An 18545-nucleotide genomic window follows, 5' to 3' on the forward strand; every position below is an offset into this window, starting at 1 on the left:
ACAATAGATGAGTGGGCAGGGTTTACTCTCATAGAAACTACAGACAGGGACAATAGAGGAGTGGGCAGGGTTTACTCTCATAGAAACTACAGACAGGGACAATAGAGGAGTGGGCGGGGTTTACTCTCATAGAAACTACAGACAGGGACAATAGAGGAGTGGGCTGCCTTCCTCTCATAGAAACTACAGACAGGGACAATAGAGGAGTGGGCAGGGTTTACTCTCATAGAAACTACAGACAGGGACAATAGAGGAGTGGGCGGGGTTTACTCTCATAGAAACTACAGACAGGGACAATAGAGGAGTGGGCAGGGTTTACTCTCATAGAAACTACAGACAGGGACAATAGAGGAGTGGGCGGGGTTTACTCTCATAGAAACTACAGACAGGGACAATAGAGGAGTGGGCGGGGTTTACTCTCATAGAAACTACAGACAGGGACAATAGAGGAGTGGGCTGCCTTCCTCTCATAGAAACTACAGACAGGGACAATAGAGGAGTGGGCGGGGTTTACTCTCATAGAAACTACAGACAGGGACAATAGAGGAGTGGGCTGCCTTCCTCTCATAGAAACTACAGACAGGGACAATAGAGGAGTGGGCTGCCTTCCTCTCATAGAAACTACAGACAGGGACAATAGATGAGTGGGCAGGGTTTACTCTCATAGAAACTACAGACAGGGACAATAGAGGAGTGGGCAGGGTTTACTCTCATAGAAACTACAGACAGGGACAATAGAGGAGTGGGCGGGGTTTACTCTCATAGAAACTACAGACAGGGACAATAGAGGAGTGGGCTGCCTTCCTCTCATAGAAACTACAGACAGGGACAATAGAGGAGTGGGCAGGGTTTACTCTCATAGAAACTACAGACAGGGACAATAGAGGAGTGGGCGGGGTTTACTCTCATAGAAACTACAGACAGGGACAATAGAGGAGTGGGCAGGGTTTACTCTCATAGAAACTACAGACAGGGACAATAGAGGAGTGGGCGGGGTTTACTCTCATAGAAACTACAGACAGGGACAATAGAGGAGTGGGCGGGGTTTACTCTCATAGAAACTACAGACAGGGACAATAGAGGAGTGGGCTGCCTTCCTCTCATAGAAACTACAGACAGGGACAATAGAGGAGTGGGCAGGGTTTACTCTCATAGAAACTACAGACAGGGACAATAGAGGAGTGGGCTGCCTTCCTCTCATAGAAACTACAGACAGGGACAATAGAGGAGTGGGCAGGGTTTACTCTCATAGAAACTACAGACAGGGACAATAGAGGAGTGGGCGGGGTTTACTCTCATAGAAACTACAGACAGGGACAATAGAGGAGTGGGAGGGGTTTACTCTCATAGAAACTAGACAGACAAGCCCAATGTGAGTGGGGTTTCCTCTCGTCTACACAGGGAGCTGCCACCAGGGGGCAGTCATTCACAACAGATGATCAAGTGGTACATTGTTTGAATACTCCCTCACACCTGCAACACAGAGTTGTCATAAAACATGACATGGAATGACAAATGACTACTAAGGTCATATCAGCACTCTTTACCAAAATCCTGTTAGGAAGCTTGAAACACTGAAACCTTATTGAAGCTTTCAGATGTTTAGATTTGTGTGCCGTGCCTCATAAGAGAGGTTTCAAAAAAAGGTCCTTCCAGGTAACAAGCTCCAAGGGACTTTAACAACCCCATAACGAAGGCATTATTACCAAACCTTCAAAACGAAGTCGTATCGATTATTAACACCAGGCTTGTGACGTTTCTCCTCTCACCTCTCGTTGAGCTCCATCTCGGCGGCCTCCCACTTCTCAAACTGTCCGGTGACATCACAGGGAGCTCGGAGAATGTCTTTCACGTTGAGGAAAAACTCCTGTTGAGGAGAGGAAGACTAAATGAAAAAGAAAGCCCCCTTGTGGTCAGAGGACTCAAACAGGTGCACTTTGAGTCCTCCGAGCCGGAGAGTAGAAGAAAAACTAAAATAATTTCATGAAAATAAACACTCCTACACCAACATACTAGCTGCTCCTGTAAACGTGCAGTCATTGCACTAACGCTAGTCGGCGATGGCCCTATCAGAGCCGGCGCCAGAATTAATCAGTTGGACAGGCATTTGACTTCCACAATTGACAGAGACGAGCGCCAACAAGCAGCCGAGCGAGTGAAACAGCACCCCTAAGTCTCAGTATGTGTAGCCCATGTATCTGATGCTATCTGGCCAAAAACAGTATGGCATGTCATCATTTTTTTAAATGGGTTTTATAGTAAAGAAATGTAATTTAGCTGAAAACATGCATTACCTTCAATGTGGCATGAACACAACCAGCCATGTTTTCATCCAATTGTTAAACAAATCACTTTAAAAAAGTAGGTTACCTTTGTGCATTCGTCCCAAATAATTACAGCATCCGAACAGTGCACCGGGAAACTTTCCTTCAATTCATAAGTGTCTGAAACTATCTCACCGGAGAAAGCATCCCAGTAGGCAAAGCAGCGCCTTATTATATGCAGCCCAGGTATCTGATGCAGTCTGGCCCAAAAAATTATAACATTGGCCACACATACTGAGACAGAGGGGAGCTGTTTCGCTCGCTCAGATGCTTGTCAGCGTCCGTCACTCAAATAAATATTCAATATTGAAATATTTTATTTAGAGATGGGCAAGGAGGTACGATAGTGTGGGCCAAGCCCCCTAAGACCTGCCCATTATGCAGGCCCTGGGCTCCAGAAACTACCTTCAAACTGCAGAGACATAAAAGGACTTGATGCCAAAATGTGGACCTACCCGTTTAAGACTCCAGAGAAGCTCCTCTGGGCTATATTATCACTTACATTCAGGAATTTCTCGTAGTGGACAGCTGACTCCATGGTGTTGGAGGAGTAATCCAGGGTGTCCTTCCAGGAATGCATCAGGAAGGCTAGACGGAGCTGCCGAGCTGAGGGGAACACACAGAACTGCTGTTAGCTTGCACGCAGACGCCACACACACACACACACCACACCACACCACACACACACGCCACACACCACACGCCACACACACACACCACACACACACACACGCCACACACACACACACACACACACACACACACACGCCACACACGCCACACACACACACACACACACACACACACACAACATAATGCTATTGTTTTAATGGCTACTGAGAAGTTGCTTCACCGGTGTTCTTCGCCAGGGCATCCTTGATGGTGATGAAGTTCTTGAGAGATTTGGACATCTTGCAGCCTGCGATGGTCAGGTGACCAGTGTGCAGGAAGTAGCGAACCCAGTGGTCGTTCTCAAAGTAAGCCTGCGTGGACAAGTGTCCTGCTTGTTATTCAACTTGAATACTACGGTTGCATTCCAATTCCCTATCTTTCTCCCCGAAGTGTACACTCATTCACTTGCCCTTGTGGACTTTGCTGCTACTATAGGCCAATACTTTCAAATCCTAGAGGGGGAGTGAACAAGTACACACTTGGGAGTACACAAACGGACCACCGTCCCTGTCATAGAAACAGATCACTTGAGAATAAACCCTTACCTCGGACTGAGCCAACTCATTATCGTGATGGGGGAATCGGAGGTCAAACCCTCCTCCGTGGATGTCCATAGACTCTCCCAGGATGGAACCAGCCATAGCGGAACATTCGATATGCCAGCCAGGCCGTCCCTTTCCCCAGGGTGAGTCCCAGGACGGCTCCCCCGGCTTAGAGGCCTTCCACAGGGCAAAGTCATTCTGCGACCTCTTCTCACTGAGCTGGTCTGCTGAGACACTCAGATCTCCTGCAGGACACACAGACAACCAATAACTCACATACATTGTAGCACTTTGGGTTTTTTAAAAGCGCTTTATAAATGATTCATATTATTACCCTCTCCCTCCTGCAGAGCTTTCATGTCACCGACCGCTTCAGGTACCAGCTTGCCGTACGCGTGCTTCTGGCTGGTGTCAAACTTGGCTGTGTCAAAATAAACTGAACCGTTGGACTCGTACCTGTCGACGGGAAAATAAAAAGAACCCGACAGAGATAGAGGGATGAACAAAGAGCCGTTTTAAAACTAATTAGAGGAGAGGGGCCTGAATCCCTTACCCGAAGCCATTGTCTAGGATCTTCTTCACAAAGTCCACGATCTCTGGGCAGTACTCACTGACGCGGGTGAGTACATCTGGGGGAAGGACCTGGGGGTTGCACACAGAATCATCATCAGATTGGCACTAGAAATGTAGTACATTTTAATAGTAAAATATGATTAACAATTAGAAATATTAATGTTATATTACTGCTAAAATACTGTATGGTTTATGTGATAGGGCCCCGTGTTTTTGCATAATCGTGTGACATAAGATTTGATCCTGTGTTTTAACTCTTATCCAGAAATGAGAAGAAATGATCTGAGGATGGTGCTGGACCATCTGACATGAAAAGAGGACAGTTTGATGAAAACACTTTAAATAAAAAAAGGTTAAAATTCAGGTCATGTGACATAATAGTTATGTGTGCTTCCACCTACATTCCAGATTACTCATCTGATAATGAGCACTGACACTAGAAAAGGTCATAGTAAAATACAATTCATTCTAAATATAAATGTTATATGAATGATAAAATCTGGGTTGTTTGTGCTTCCACCTACATTCAAGGCGTCCATGTCGTTGTGGTACTCCCCTTCCCAGAACTTTGGAAGAAGAGAGAAGATGGAGTTCTCGGTCACTTGACTGCCAAATTGAGCATCCAACCAATCAGACAGCAGGTCTTTGGCCTTCTCCAGTAACACCTTCAAAAAGAACAAAAGAACACATTTGACTTCTGTTGTCTCTGGTTTTCTTTTTCGTAAAGTGCGTCGCACAGGAGGTTGGTGGCACCTTAATCAGGGAGGACGGGCTCGTGGTAATGACGAGCAGAATCAGTGGAATGGTATCAAATACATCAACACATGGTTTCCAGGTGTTTGATGCCATTCCATTCCGTTCCGTGCTTCTACACCTGCATTGCTTGCTGTTTGGGGTCTTAGGCTGGGTTTCTGTACAGCACTTTGAGGTATCAGCTGATGTCAGAAGGGCTTTATAAATACATTTGATTTGACTTATGAGCCGTTCTCCCCTCAGCAGCCTCCACTGGACTGTGTCAAGACAATCAAATGTGACTTGACTAGGTAGCTCAGTCCAAACCTCTGGAAGTGTATTAGACTTGTCAGGAAGCGTAGAGATCCATGTTGTACAGCAGAGAGGAGACGTTACCTGAGCCAGGTGTTGAACGTCAGCCTCCCCAGCCTTGCTCTCCACCGCCCCCTGCAGGGGTCCCAGGGCAGCAGCGACGGCAGAGTCCAGCCTCTCCAGCATCTGTTTCTTGTCTGGGTCTGTGGTCTCGGCCAGCTTGGCCTGGAAGGGCTGCAAATGATATGGAGTGAATGGGATGTTAGATGTGGTAATGTGACATCCAGAGCCAAAGCTCACCACTCTCTCTATATATGGGAGGGTTCATTCTCACCCCCCACACAGGGGTGAACTTTAGAACCTGAGAGTATGCCCAGGACATGCCACTGTTCCACAGATGACCAATCACGCAGCCACACCTGTAAATAATGACTGATTCATTTGTCATTAACTTTGTAGACACTATAAAACGTTTGATGTCTTACCCCTCTGGCACTAAGGACATCCTGCAGGATCTGGGCAGCCGCTGGCTTCTTCTCCCTGTACTGTTCCAGGAGGTAGTTCTGTCTGGCCCGCCTGATGATCTGACAGACAGACGATCACTAACCATTCAGCCAACTGTTCACTTTTCACAACATGTTGTTTTGTACCACTGCTGGTTACCTTGTCATCGATGTCCGTAATGTTCATGCAGTAGAACACGTCATATTTGAAATAGTTCATCAGAATCCTTCGGAGGATATCAAAAGATATGTAAGATCTGAAAAACAAAAAGGAATCAATCATTTGATTTGGACACATCTTTACATTCAAATTGAAACTGATTTAAAGGTTCTACAGCAGGAAATAGTCTTAGTTCTAGACTATTCTTTTCCAGAACAGTTATTAGTCAGGAAAGTATGACCCTTGTTCCATCAAAATGTAATCATTAAAGATGCACTATGCAGAAATCACTCCCCCATTTACTGGTTGCTAAAATTTGAATAGTTCGCCTAATTTCAGTTTATGTGACAAAACAAACAAGTGTAGTGTAGAGACTCATTGTACCATCTAAACCACTGAAATATATTTCCCATAACCACAAACGGTTGTATTTTCAGCTGTTTGAAGCTGGTGTACAAAACCGAAAGTAAAAGATGCAAAAACAAAACTTAAGAACAGGCAGCATAGAAATATCACACATAGGAAAAATTGTCTAAGAAGCGGTAGATCTGTTCTATGTGAATTTGGTTGGGTCAGTCAGGTACATACTGCACCTTTAAAATAATTTAAATGCCAGTTAGGTGAGCCCTTATTAGGTTTGCCACCTCACCTGCATTTTCATGACATATTTCTGGTTTATTCTTCTTCTATTTGTGACTACTGGACTAAACCTATTGGACTATACCTATTGGACTATATCTATACCTATTGGACTATAGACTACACCCATTGGACTATAGACTAAACCTATTGGACTATACCTATTGGACTATATCTATACCTATTGGACTATAGACTACACCCATTGGACTATAGACTACACCCATTGGACTATAGACTACACCCATTGGACTATAGACTACACCCATTGGACTATAGACTACACCCATTGGACTATAGACTACACCCATTGGACTATAGACTACACCCATTGGACTATAGACTACACCCATTGGACTATAGACTACACCCATTGGACTATAGACTACACCCATTGGACTATAGACTACACCCATTGGACTATAGACTACACCCATTGGACTATAGACTACACCCATTGGACTATAGACTATACCTATTGGACTACACCTATTGGACTATAGACTATACCTATTGGACTAAACCTATTGAACTAAACCTATACCTATTGGACTAAACCTATTGAACTAAACCTATACCTATTGGACTAAACCTATTGGACTATAGACTATACCTATTGGACTAAACCTATTGGACTATAGACTACACCTATTGGACTAAACCTATTGGACTATAGACTACACCTATTGGACTATACCTATTGGACTATAGACTATACCTATTGGACTATAGACTATACCTATTGGACTAAACCTATTGGACTATAGACTACACCTATTGGACTATACCTATTGGACTATACCTATTGGACTATACCTATTGGACTATACCTATTGGGCTATAGACTATACCTATTGGACTAAACCTATTGGACTATAGACTACACCTATTGGACTAAACCTATTGGACTATAGACTATACCTATTGGACTATAGACTATACCTATTGGACTATAGACTACACCTGTTGGACTAAACCTATTGGAGTAAACAGCTCTTTGCGGCGCGGTGTGGCTGTCACAAACTGCTCGTCTTGTTACTTCCTGAAGTGAACTTTACCTGGCATGTCCCATGTGAGAGGCATCATAGACAGTGGGTCCGCAGCAGTACCACGACACCTTGTTTCCATTCTGGGGAACAAACAACTCCTGCAATAATAACAGTCTGGTATTAATAATGTCAATTTAGCAGACACTTTTATCCAATAATAACAGTCTGGTATTAATAATAGTACATTTAGCAGACACTTTTATCCAATAATAACAGTCTGGTATACATAATAGTACATTTAGCAGACACTTTTATCCAAAGCGACAGTCATGCATACATTCTATGTATGGGTGCTCTTTGGAATCGAACCCACTACCCTGGTGTCACATGTGCCATGCTCTACCAACTGAGCTACAGAGATGGGATCAAAATGTAAACCTTTATGCGTACATTGACATTCAGTGTCTTTCTTTCCTATTTGATCATAAGGATTCAGCCATCCAAAATGGCTCTTCTAACGAGCAAAACAAAAGAAGGTCAACATGTCACCTTGGTGCGTGTGAGGCTGTTGTAGAGTCGCAGCTTCGGCAGGTTGGATGCGGCTGGGGCAGACCAGGGGGGCTGGACCCTCTTTCCTTTCACTAAAAAACAGAGGACACATTTAATAACAACATTAGTCAAACGTTTCTCTGAAGAGGGCATGCTGTTAAATGGTGTCACATTTAAGGTCAGGCAAATTATCAAATTGAATTCCCTCAAATCTCTGGATTCACCAATTAAAACGATGACATTTTAGGGATTTGAGCAGGCAACTGTCTGAGGGTATGCAAGCCACCACTCTATTCTGATGACAACCACCCCTGGTCTCCAGAGCACAGGAACACCATGCAGTCTGATGACAACCACCCCTGGTCTCCAGAGTACAGGAACACCATGCAGTCTGATGACAACCACCCCTGGTCTCCAGAGTACAGGAACACCATGCAGTCTGATGACAACCACCCCTGGTCTCCAGAGTACAGGAACACCATGCAGTCTGTGGGCCTTCATCAAAGATGCAGGCCTGCTACCAGTAGACTTAGTTTGAGTGGGGGGAGGGATGGAAAGCAACACACTAGCTAGCCCTCAAAGTGCGTGTGAAAAACAAACACAAAACCCACACAGGAAGGAACACAAGTGTGATGAAAAAAAATAAAAAATAATAATAATAATAATAATAATTCAGGGATGGGAAATAGTCCAATGAAACAACCAAACGGTGGTCCTCCTGCCACCAGCCTTTAACACTGTTGACAAATGAATACAGGCCTAAAAATAAGTTACAGACTTTGATGATACCGAAATGCTAATCATGCAAATGTTATTATGGGTCCATATTGAACAGGGGCTTGGGCTATATCTGACACTATGGGTCCATATTGAACAGGGGCTTGGGCTATATCTGACACTATGAGTCCATATTGAACAGGGGCTTGGGCTATATCTGACACTATGGGTCCATATTGAACAGGGGCTTGGGCTATATCTGACACTATGAGTCCATATTGAACAGGGGCTTGGGCTATATCTGACACTATGAGTCCATATTGAACAGGGGCTTGGGCTATATCTGACACTATGAGTCCATATTGAACAGGGGCTTGGGAAATATCTGACACTATTAAGCTTCTATGAAGCTCTTGCCCAATGTATTGCTCCTGAAATAATGAAGGATAGTCCCACCAGCTTTAATGTAGCATCTCATTTTAGAGGGTCTGTCAGCAGAACACCAGGGTATAGCCAGAAGCCTGAATCTAACGTGACCAGCTAGTACCATTTATGGTTATACTACCGTATTACTGGAAAAGGTTAAATTGCGTTTCGCTTTCACAATGAATGTCATCTTTCACTGTACCCATCCGGTGTATGTGACAATAAAACAAAACAAAAAACAAGCTCTGGAGACAGTAGCGATGAGTATTCTGTGAAAATAGTTGTGACTGGTATACCGAGCATCACGAAGCCAACAGTACAACGGTCAGGACTACTCTCACAGAATACTCTTAGCTACGGTCACAGTCTCCAGGACTTGTCATAAGTCATTTTCTGGAGAAAAAAAAAAAAAGTTGTATTGTCACATACACCAGATAGGTGCAGTGAAAGATGACATTCAGTGTGAAAGCGAAATTCAACCTTTACCCACAAACCACTCCAGCCCCTCATGATGAGATCTGTTTTTGTGTGCCCCCCACCCCCTCAAAGGTGCCCATCCCGGATTTAAATATATTCGGGACGCCTGATCATAGGTAGAAGAATGCCATTAATTTAATTGACTATTTAAATAGCTAGCCTCCTTACCGTAGCCGACATTTCAAAGTGACCCTGCACTATCGGTCTAGTCTAGGTGGGGGGGGGGGGGGGGGGTGCCATGACTGCCCTTATGCAGTGGGCTACTCTAGTCTAAGGGGAGCATCCCTATCCTGTCCATGGGCCCTGGACTCTACTCACTGCTGCTATCTGGGCTGGGGGTGTCCCGCTGCAGGGCTGCTATGTGCCTGTACCAGCGCAGAGCGTGCACGTGCTGCGGGGACGGGGGCCTGTGCAGGAGCTCAAAGACCTCCTGGTCCACCCGAGAGGGGCTGAACCCAGCCAGGTAGCTGCGGGAGCTCAGGTACTCATTCAGAGCCACAGTGGCTGTGGCCTCCTCACTTGTGTGCAGCAAGAAGCCATAATCAAAGGCTGTGGAAAACAAAACGGCACACATTCACCCACAGACAAGACACCATTGAAAAACCCAAACTAATTTGGGATTGGTTTCGTCTCTAGACAAGGCAAAGAATTGATGCCCAAGAACGTTGTGCTGCTGTATTTGTTAATCAACCCTCTTGCTGATCAATGCCATCTGAAAGTTGACAACTGGCTAAGAGCTTTGGCTACTTCATCTGATTTGGTGTATTAACTTAAAGGCCCAAGCTATCATTTCAACAACCTGACCCTGCCACTTTGTTTGGTGAACTGGGGGATGGAAGTCTAACCTGTCAAATTCATAAATGGAGTGACAGGATGCAATGAGATGTGCATTATATACAGTATAGTCATTGTTTATTTACAAATACTCAAATGACAACATAAACAATGCTGTATTAACCTTAAATGTTGGTTTTTTGACCACATCATTGGTTATGTTATGACACAGCTGTACTAAGATCATAACAGTGCAGGAGGAACTCTTAACGTGTCCCTTTAACCCTCCTGTTGTGTTGGTTTCATGTTAATTAATTCTGTGTTCCTGGTCCAAAATGACCGCCCCATTATAGCTGATTAGAAATCCAGAATAATACATATATTATCACCTAATGTTGTGTTAGATCTTTTTATCAAGTTCTTTTGAACTTGTATTTGCTATTTATGGCCTGTAGGCCTCACAGACCTGAGCTCATACAACTCGGTTTTGAGTAATAAAAGCATAATGTATGGATTATTTTGACTATTACAAATACTCAGATGAAACATATTGTGCTATCTATCACAGACCACTTCATGTCAAAGTTTAACAAGGACTCTCTCCTCCTCACCAGTGTCATGATCAAAGATATGATCAAGAGCCTCACATACAGTATATTGTTTGGTCATTGTCCTGCCACAGAATGAATTGTGAGCAAGGCCTCAAAAAAGCTTTATATACCAGAGCTGCTAGAAAAGCTCTATATATTATTGAAACAATGTTGTGATTGTTTGTGAGAATGCCATGTGGTTCCCGTGGGGGTTGCCATGGAACCAAGAAGGGGAGTGAGGTGTGTGTGTGTGCTCAAACACACATCCATGTGGGGGTCTGGGAGATGGAAGTGTGTCCATCTGAGGAATTGACATGTGCCTGAACTAAATTGTATACACTAATTGTAGTCTCACCCATTAATGTCTAATGACCGGTGACCGGGAACACCACAGGCGTAGAAAAGTTAAATAAAACACCCAAAATGTAATGAAAATCATCAAAATGTATTTGGTGTGTTTAGATGCCCTGTGTGGACAAAGTCATGGAACCTTATGACAATCAGATTAAATGAATTACATTTTTCAGAGAGAAAACTTGTAAATCGGTCCAAATCGACCGGAATACAGCACGAGGGTTACCAATGGAGAGATCTCAATGTCGAGAGACTGTAGACGACTAGCTCGCAGTAGCAGCAGGTATTTTCACAAGCCATCTAGCTAGCTTGTACAATTGATTGCTATTCTACAGTATTCCTGGAAAAGGTTGAATTGAGCTTCCGCTTTCAAAATGAATATCCCTTTTCACTGTACCTATCCGGTGTATGTGACAATACAGAACATTTTCTTTCCAGCACACGACCAATGTCAAACGCTGGAGACAGTGACAGTAAGCTATGAATATTCTACTAAAATAGTCGTGACCGGTGTACCGAGCATCACGCAGACACAAGTACACCGGTCAGGGCTATTTTCACAGGATACTCATATCTAACGTCACTCTCCAGCACTTGTCATGACTTATGTTCTGGACATTCACTGTGAAAGCGAAAGCTTGATTCAGCCCTTTCCAGTAATACGGTAGTATAACCATTACTAGTACTACTAGCTGGACGGCACTTTGATTTAAATACATTCGTGCCGCTTGATCACACCGACAGTGTAACCAGAATGGCCGTTGCAGTGCGATGCACACCTCGGATTTATCGAATTTATGCATCAAATTGTATGCGTACACGGCTTGACAGAAATGATAGCAGAAGGTGAATGTTTAACTTTTGTTGCACACATCTCCAGATGATGCTGCGTACCGTTTTGCACAATGACGCTATAGATGTGTAGAATGGCATTCATTTCATTGACTATTAAAATAGCTAGCCTTACCGTAGCCAACATTCAATATCCTGCAATCATTTATATTCTCAGAACGCGCATCAAATTATGAATAAACGCATTTGTGCCTTCAAGAGCATCTGCTGATATTTGGAAACATTAAAAGCATACATCGATTTCAATACTTACCTAACTCTCCCGAGCTTGACATGTCAACAGTCTGCAATTTCTGATGCAACAATAACGTGCCCGGACGTACAGTCTGTAGTCTAGACCAATGACTGTATTCTGTAGACATCCGCGTTGCCTCACGGCTTTTATGGTCGTCACTAGTTACCCCAGCCACAGAGTCAGAAGGCTCAACCAATCAGATATAAGGGAGTGTGATGACGCGTGTTCCGGTTAACGGGAACTGCCTCATTTTCGAAATGGAATATATTGTGTTCAAGTTTGAACCAAATTACTAAAAGACATTCGGCAACACGAATTGGCAATGCCACTAAAATGCATAACATTGAGAAAGGACAAAGGTTTTGGGCAAATGGGTTGGTAAGTTGCACAAAGATGAATGCCACCAGGGGAAAGACAAAAGCCAAAGAGAAGTATGCTGCTGAAATGAACAAGAAGGCAGTAAGTTCAAAGACAGAGCACTAATTTATACCATACACTTTTACAACATTCATTTCATTTTAATAACGTTGGAATACTACACTAACAATGGAATGTTCCTCAATAAAACTGAAGATGAGACTTTGAAACGGGTGTTCTAACTCTGTTTCTGCCCTTATTGCAAGAGTATGTCATGATGAGTATCATTTAATATGTAATGTGTAGATCAAACTGTATTCCTATCATGTAATACTCTCTATACAAGTACCATGTATGAATAATGTATTTGTAACAATATCTGCAAAAACAAACATTTCAAACAAAGTTACTTTTGTCCTCCGAAGAGGGGGGTGGATGGGCCAATAATTATATATATTTTTTAAATAGTATATAAGTGGGGTTAGGGTGTTGAGTTTCCCCTTACACTATAAAGAGCTTTGGGGGTCTATAAAAGTGCCATTTAAATCCAATCAATTATTAAATGTTTTGCCAACTTAATCATATGTTTGACATCTTAAATGATAGTGCCCCAGGTTCTATGAAAAACCACATTGATATATGGTCTATAACCACCACAGTTACAATACCAGAGCTAGTGTTATGTCTTGTAAAATACCAAGAGTAAACAGTACTGCGAGGAGCACGTTTTTCTATACAGGCATTTGTCTATGGAATAGCCTCTCCTTAGAGGTCAAGCAAAGAAAAAGTAGAACTGGCTTTAAAAAGCAGGCAAAGGTTTTCATTTGGAGAAGGCTGTCTAAGTAAGAGAAAACACTCCACTGCCCCTTGTGCCCCCTACTGCTGGTCAAGTGTATTCATTTGAATGATAGGTATGATGTGTAATTAATAGATTGTTTTAATGTGAAATGAATATGGCTGATTTTTAAGGTTCGGAAAAAGTGCTGTGAATAGTGCCACTTTTTAGGATGTCAATATAAATGAATGTATTTATGGTTGTTTGTAATTTGTCTTGCCTTTTAATCACTGCATGTGTTATTGTTTTTACCATCGAGGACCACTTTGGAAGCAAGCGTTTTAATTAATACTTTCAAGTGATATCCTCTGGGTCCACATTGTACATTTTGTTGTATATGTCTTTTGCCCCAAATAAATTAAATGTAAAAAAAAAAAATCTTCCATAGCTTGAAGACCCTGCCTTTATATAGTTTGATTGGCAACAGCTAGTCTTACTGAGGTCCGACACATAACGAAAAATACAGACAAAATACTTTACAATTTACATATATTTAAAAACATTAACGTGTGTGTGTGTGTGTGTACGCATCTATCAGTTACACATACAGTACATGTCATAACATACACACATCTGATTGGTTGTTTCCCAGTAACTGTAAACCGGCATACACGTAATCACACTCCCTCATCTGATTGGTTGTTTCCCACTAACTGTAAACCGGCATACACGTAATCACACTCCCTCATCTGATTGGTTGTTTCCCACTAACTGTAAACCGGCATACACGTAATCACACTCCCTCATCTGATTGGTTGTTTCCCACTAACTGTAAACCGGCATACGGGTCATCACACTCCCTCATCTGATTGGTTGTTTCTCACTCACTGTAAACCGGCACACGGGACATCACACTCCCTCATCTGATTGGTCGAGTAGGTGGGACTTCTGCCTTTGGCTGTGGTAACCAAAGACTATGCATATACTGACAAGAAACATGTCTCTCCGCCATAACAATGGGAGTCATTGTCCTCAAAGCGGCATCTGCGGGCTGTCTAGCTCCCACCTATCCTTTCTTCGGATTGGTGGATACATGTCTTTATTATAATCCTTTTTTGAATATTCGATGAGGGTTGATGACATCAACCGCCTATATTCAATGGAGAGAGATGCTATTTTACTAGCCTCATTCCATATGCATAGCCATCTCGAGACAACTCCGACATAAAGTGTTTTTTCAAAGTTGCCAGGATTTCACGTGTCCTACTTATATCAGAACACTCATAACAACTTAAGCATTACGAAACTTCTATTAGATCAAACAAACCTCACCGAGCAAATAAACCATTCATTTTTCCGTTAACCAAATTCGACACTTTCATTGACCTCCATTCAAAAACTCCTTGCTTGGTGGGCGAAACAATACACCGCCACCTGCTGGAGGGAGACAGATTTTCCGCCGAGTTGGAGTTCTCTCTTCCTCTTCGGTGGTAAATAGTGAAGACTTTTTATATCTCAATGGTTGCCTCAAACAATTTTCAAATAGGGCTCCGACAAAGATGATCTATTATATTGACAAGACGGTTGAGTGACCGCTATAACAAAGGAAATACATGTCCTCAAAGATGGAAGGCAGGGAGAGGAGGCGAGATCAGGTGGGACCATTCTAGCCAATGAGAGGGCAGATACGTGTATGAACAAGAGGCGCAACTCCGATATATAGTTGCTTTTTTCAAAGTTGCCAAAATGCCACGTGTGTCCACTTCTATCAGTGCCTCCGTAACAACCAAACCATTACAAAACATATATTCAATCAAATAAGGCTGACATAGCAAATTAGCAATTCAATTTTTTGTTGACGAAATTCACAATCTCTCATTGACCTCCATACAAAAATTCCTCACTTTGTGGTCTTATTTTCGTGGACACAGTTTGGGCTGAGTAATCCCTCTCGCTTCTTCTCTGGCTCTGACAAGAGGTTCCGGAAATGGATTCTCAATCCTTGTAAATGCAGTGGTGGTCGGTGCCGTTTAGGATGAGGGAGGACAATTATTGTTTTCATGAGCATGGCCTTATTTCTATTACAGCATATTGGATGACTGTCATTCATATTCCATTCACCCAGTGCAATGTAACATCGATAGGTTTAGGCTACTACATGATACTCTGCTAAATGACTAAAATGTAAAAAATGTAAATGTAATACTCAAATTTTCCCTATACCCATCATGAGGTTGCTACAACCTAGCCTTTAAATTAACGTTTACAAAGTAGGTGCACAGGTCGAGAGAAAAATGTGAGTAATCAAGGTGACAGACAGTGACACATTCAATACCACCTTGCACACTCTTGCCTGCATCTAGCTGATACAGGGTGTAATCATTAGTCCAACAGTTGCAAACAAGAGTTTCTATTGGGCAAATTCAGGTATGTTTATCCCCGTTTCGTTCTGTTTAAGAAACGTTCAACAGAATCGGCAGAATAAATACACCCCTGATTACACGCAAATACAGTTCACTTTCATAGCAGCCACACACAAACAGCATGAACATTTTGCTTTTTGCATAATTCCTTTTCACATCTACATGCTTTCCTCCTCTCACCTTTTCAGTTTGCTTGTGGACTTCAGTGCACAACACATCAGCTGTCTGTGACCAGGTGAAAAAACTTCCAAACCTTCATATCATAACCGCTAACAGCTACACACAGCCTACATCGTTGTCACCATATTAGCTAATAACGTCATAGTCAACATAGCTACTAGAACTAACACGTTAGCTAACCCTTTACAATTATGCAGTAACAGTGTACAGTTGGCAAGCAGTTACACTGGCGGCCCCGGTGGCAATAAATTAATAAAACCAAAAGCTTACCTTGACTTGGAAGAGTTCCAGTGTTGGATAGCCATAGCCAGCTAGCTAACATAGCATCCCTCTCTGTTTGAGCTGGGTGTTGGAGTAGGCTAAACTAGCTAGCTGCATTCGCTAGCTTAGTGAAAAAAATACAACTAAATATAGCTAGCTCTCTTTCTCTCGCTCTCTCTCGCTTCTACTTCATTTTTAAATAAATAAATGAGTTCAAAACTGTTAAACTATTGTCTTTCTCTCTCTTAGAGTCAACTATTCACCACGTTATACATTGTAGTGCTAGCTAGCTGTAGCTTATGCTTTCAGTACTAGATTCTCTGATCCTTTGATTGGGTGGACAACATGTCAGTTCATGCAGTAAGAGCTGTGATAGGTTGGAGGACATCCTCCGGAAGTTGTCATAATTACTGTGTAAGTCTATGGAAGGGGGTGAAAACCATGAGCCTCCTAGGTTTTGTATTGAAGTCAATGTAGCCAGAGGAAGACGGAAAGAAACTAGCTGTCCTCCAGCTACACCCCGGTAATACCCTACAGAGTGCTGTTTAGGCTACTGTAGATCTTCATTGCAAAACAATGTGTATTAATCAATTATTTAGTGACGTGAATATATTTAGTATAGTTTTATGTAAAAAGGATAACTTTTTTAATGTTTCACTATTTAAAAAAAAGAAGAAATTCACTGAGGAGGATGGCCCTTTGAGGAGCCTCCACTGAACCCGTGGTGAGGTAAAATATTAGCAATAGCGATATTACTGTGCAATGTACACATTCTATTTTCTGGATAGGTATTTTAAGTATCAGCCAACCACATCGTGTTGTCAAGAGTAGTAGGCTAAGGCCCAGTTTTCTGGGACATTTTAGTGACAGAGGGCATGGGTAGGAAGGCCCCACTTGCATACAACCACACACACACACACACACACACACACACACACACACACACACACACACACACTCATGAAGAAGTTTCACATTCACTTACACACAGAGTACAATGAAGAATGAACATTGAGAGGGAATTGACATCGATTAAAGAAAAGAAGAAGAAACTAATTGGGACTAGAATTTTGTACAAAAATAATGTAAAGGTTAAATATGTTAAATGTTAAAGGTTGAAAACATGGGGAAATATACAGTGGGAGATATTAAAGGGTGATTAGGAAATATACAGTGGGAGATATTAAAGGGTGATTAGGAAATATACAGTGGGAGATATTAAAGGGTGATTAGGAAATATACATTAGGAGATATTAAAGGGTGATTAGGAAATATACAGTAGGAGATATTAAAGGGTGATTAGGAAATATACAGTAGGAGATATTAAAGGGTGATTAGGAAATATACAGTAGGAGATATTAAAGGGTGATTAGGAAATATACAGTGGGAGATATTAAAGGGTGATTAGGAAATATACAGTGGGAGATATTAAAGGGTGATTAGGAAATATACAGTGGGAGATATTAAAGGGTGATTAGGAAATATACAGTGGGAGATATTAAAGGGTGATTAGGAAATATACAGTAGGAGGTATTAAAGGGTGATTAGGAAATATACAGTAGGAGATATTAAAGGGTGATTAGGAAATATACAGTGGGAGATATTAAAGGGTGATTAGGAAATATACAGTGGGAGATATTAAAGGGTGATTAGGACATATACAGTAGGAGATATTAAAGGGTGATTAGGACATATACAGTGGGAGATATTAAAGGGTGATTAGGAAATATACAGTAGGAGATATTAAAGGGTGATTAGGAAATATACAGTAGGAGATATTAAAGGGTGATTAGGAAATATACAGTAGGAGGTATTAAAGGGTGATTAGGAAATATACAGTGGGAGATATTAAAGGGTGATTAGGAAATATACAGTAGGAGATATTAAAGGGTGATTAGGAAATATACAGTGGGAGATATTAAAGGGTGATTAGGAAATATACAGTAGGAGATATTAAAGGGTGATTAGGAAATATACAGTAGGAGATATTAAAGGGTGATTAGGAAATATACAGTGGGAGATATTAAAGGGTGATTAGGAAATATACAGTGGGAGATATTAAAGGGTGATTAGGAAATATACAGTAGGAGATATTAAAGGGTGATTAGGAAATATACAGTAGGAGATAT

At 42.1% G+C, this 18545-nt stretch overlaps 1 protein-coding gene across 3 annotated transcripts in view; it reads right to left on the reverse strand.

The window, feature by feature from the left end:
* Positions 1-18545, reverse strand: part of LOC115166772 (cysteine--tRNA ligase, cytoplasmic) — a 30950-nt gene that overhangs the window by 5374 nt on the left and 7031 nt on the right. The window contains exons 1-14 of one of the 3 annotated variants that reach the window (XM_029720553.1): positions 12439-12539; positions 9934-10164; positions 7996-8087; positions 7516-7604; positions 5819-5915; positions 5641-5739; positions 5240-5389; positions 4636-4776; positions 4092-4180; positions 3873-3994; positions 3542-3783; positions 3178-3307; positions 2827-2930; positions 1770-1867 (exon numbers count right to left, since the gene is read on the reverse strand). In XM_029720553.1, the coding sequence (XP_029576413.1) occupies positions 1770-1867; positions 2827-2930; positions 3178-3307; positions 3542-3783; positions 3873-3994; positions 4092-4180; positions 4636-4776; positions 5240-5389; positions 5641-5739; positions 5819-5915; positions 7516-7604; positions 7996-8087; positions 9934-10164; positions 12439-12460 (1706 nt within the window). In that variant the 5' untranslated portion in view covers positions 12461-12539. Of the gene's footprint in view, positions 1-1769; positions 1868-2826; positions 2931-3177; positions 3308-3541; positions 3784-3872; positions 3995-4091; positions 4181-4635; positions 4777-5239; positions 5390-5640; positions 5740-5818; positions 5916-7515; positions 7605-7995; positions 8088-9933; positions 10165-12438; positions 12546-18545 lie in introns of those variants that run through there. The other 2 variants (XM_029720554.1, XM_029720555.1) reach the window with 2 other exon arrangements.

This window comes from Salmo trutta, chromosome 29 (assembly GCF_901001165.1).
Source record: "Salmo trutta chromosome 29, fSalTru1.1, whole genome shotgun sequence".
Classification (NCBI taxonomy): domain Eukaryota; kingdom Metazoa; phylum Chordata; class Actinopteri; order Salmoniformes; family Salmonidae; genus Salmo; species Salmo trutta.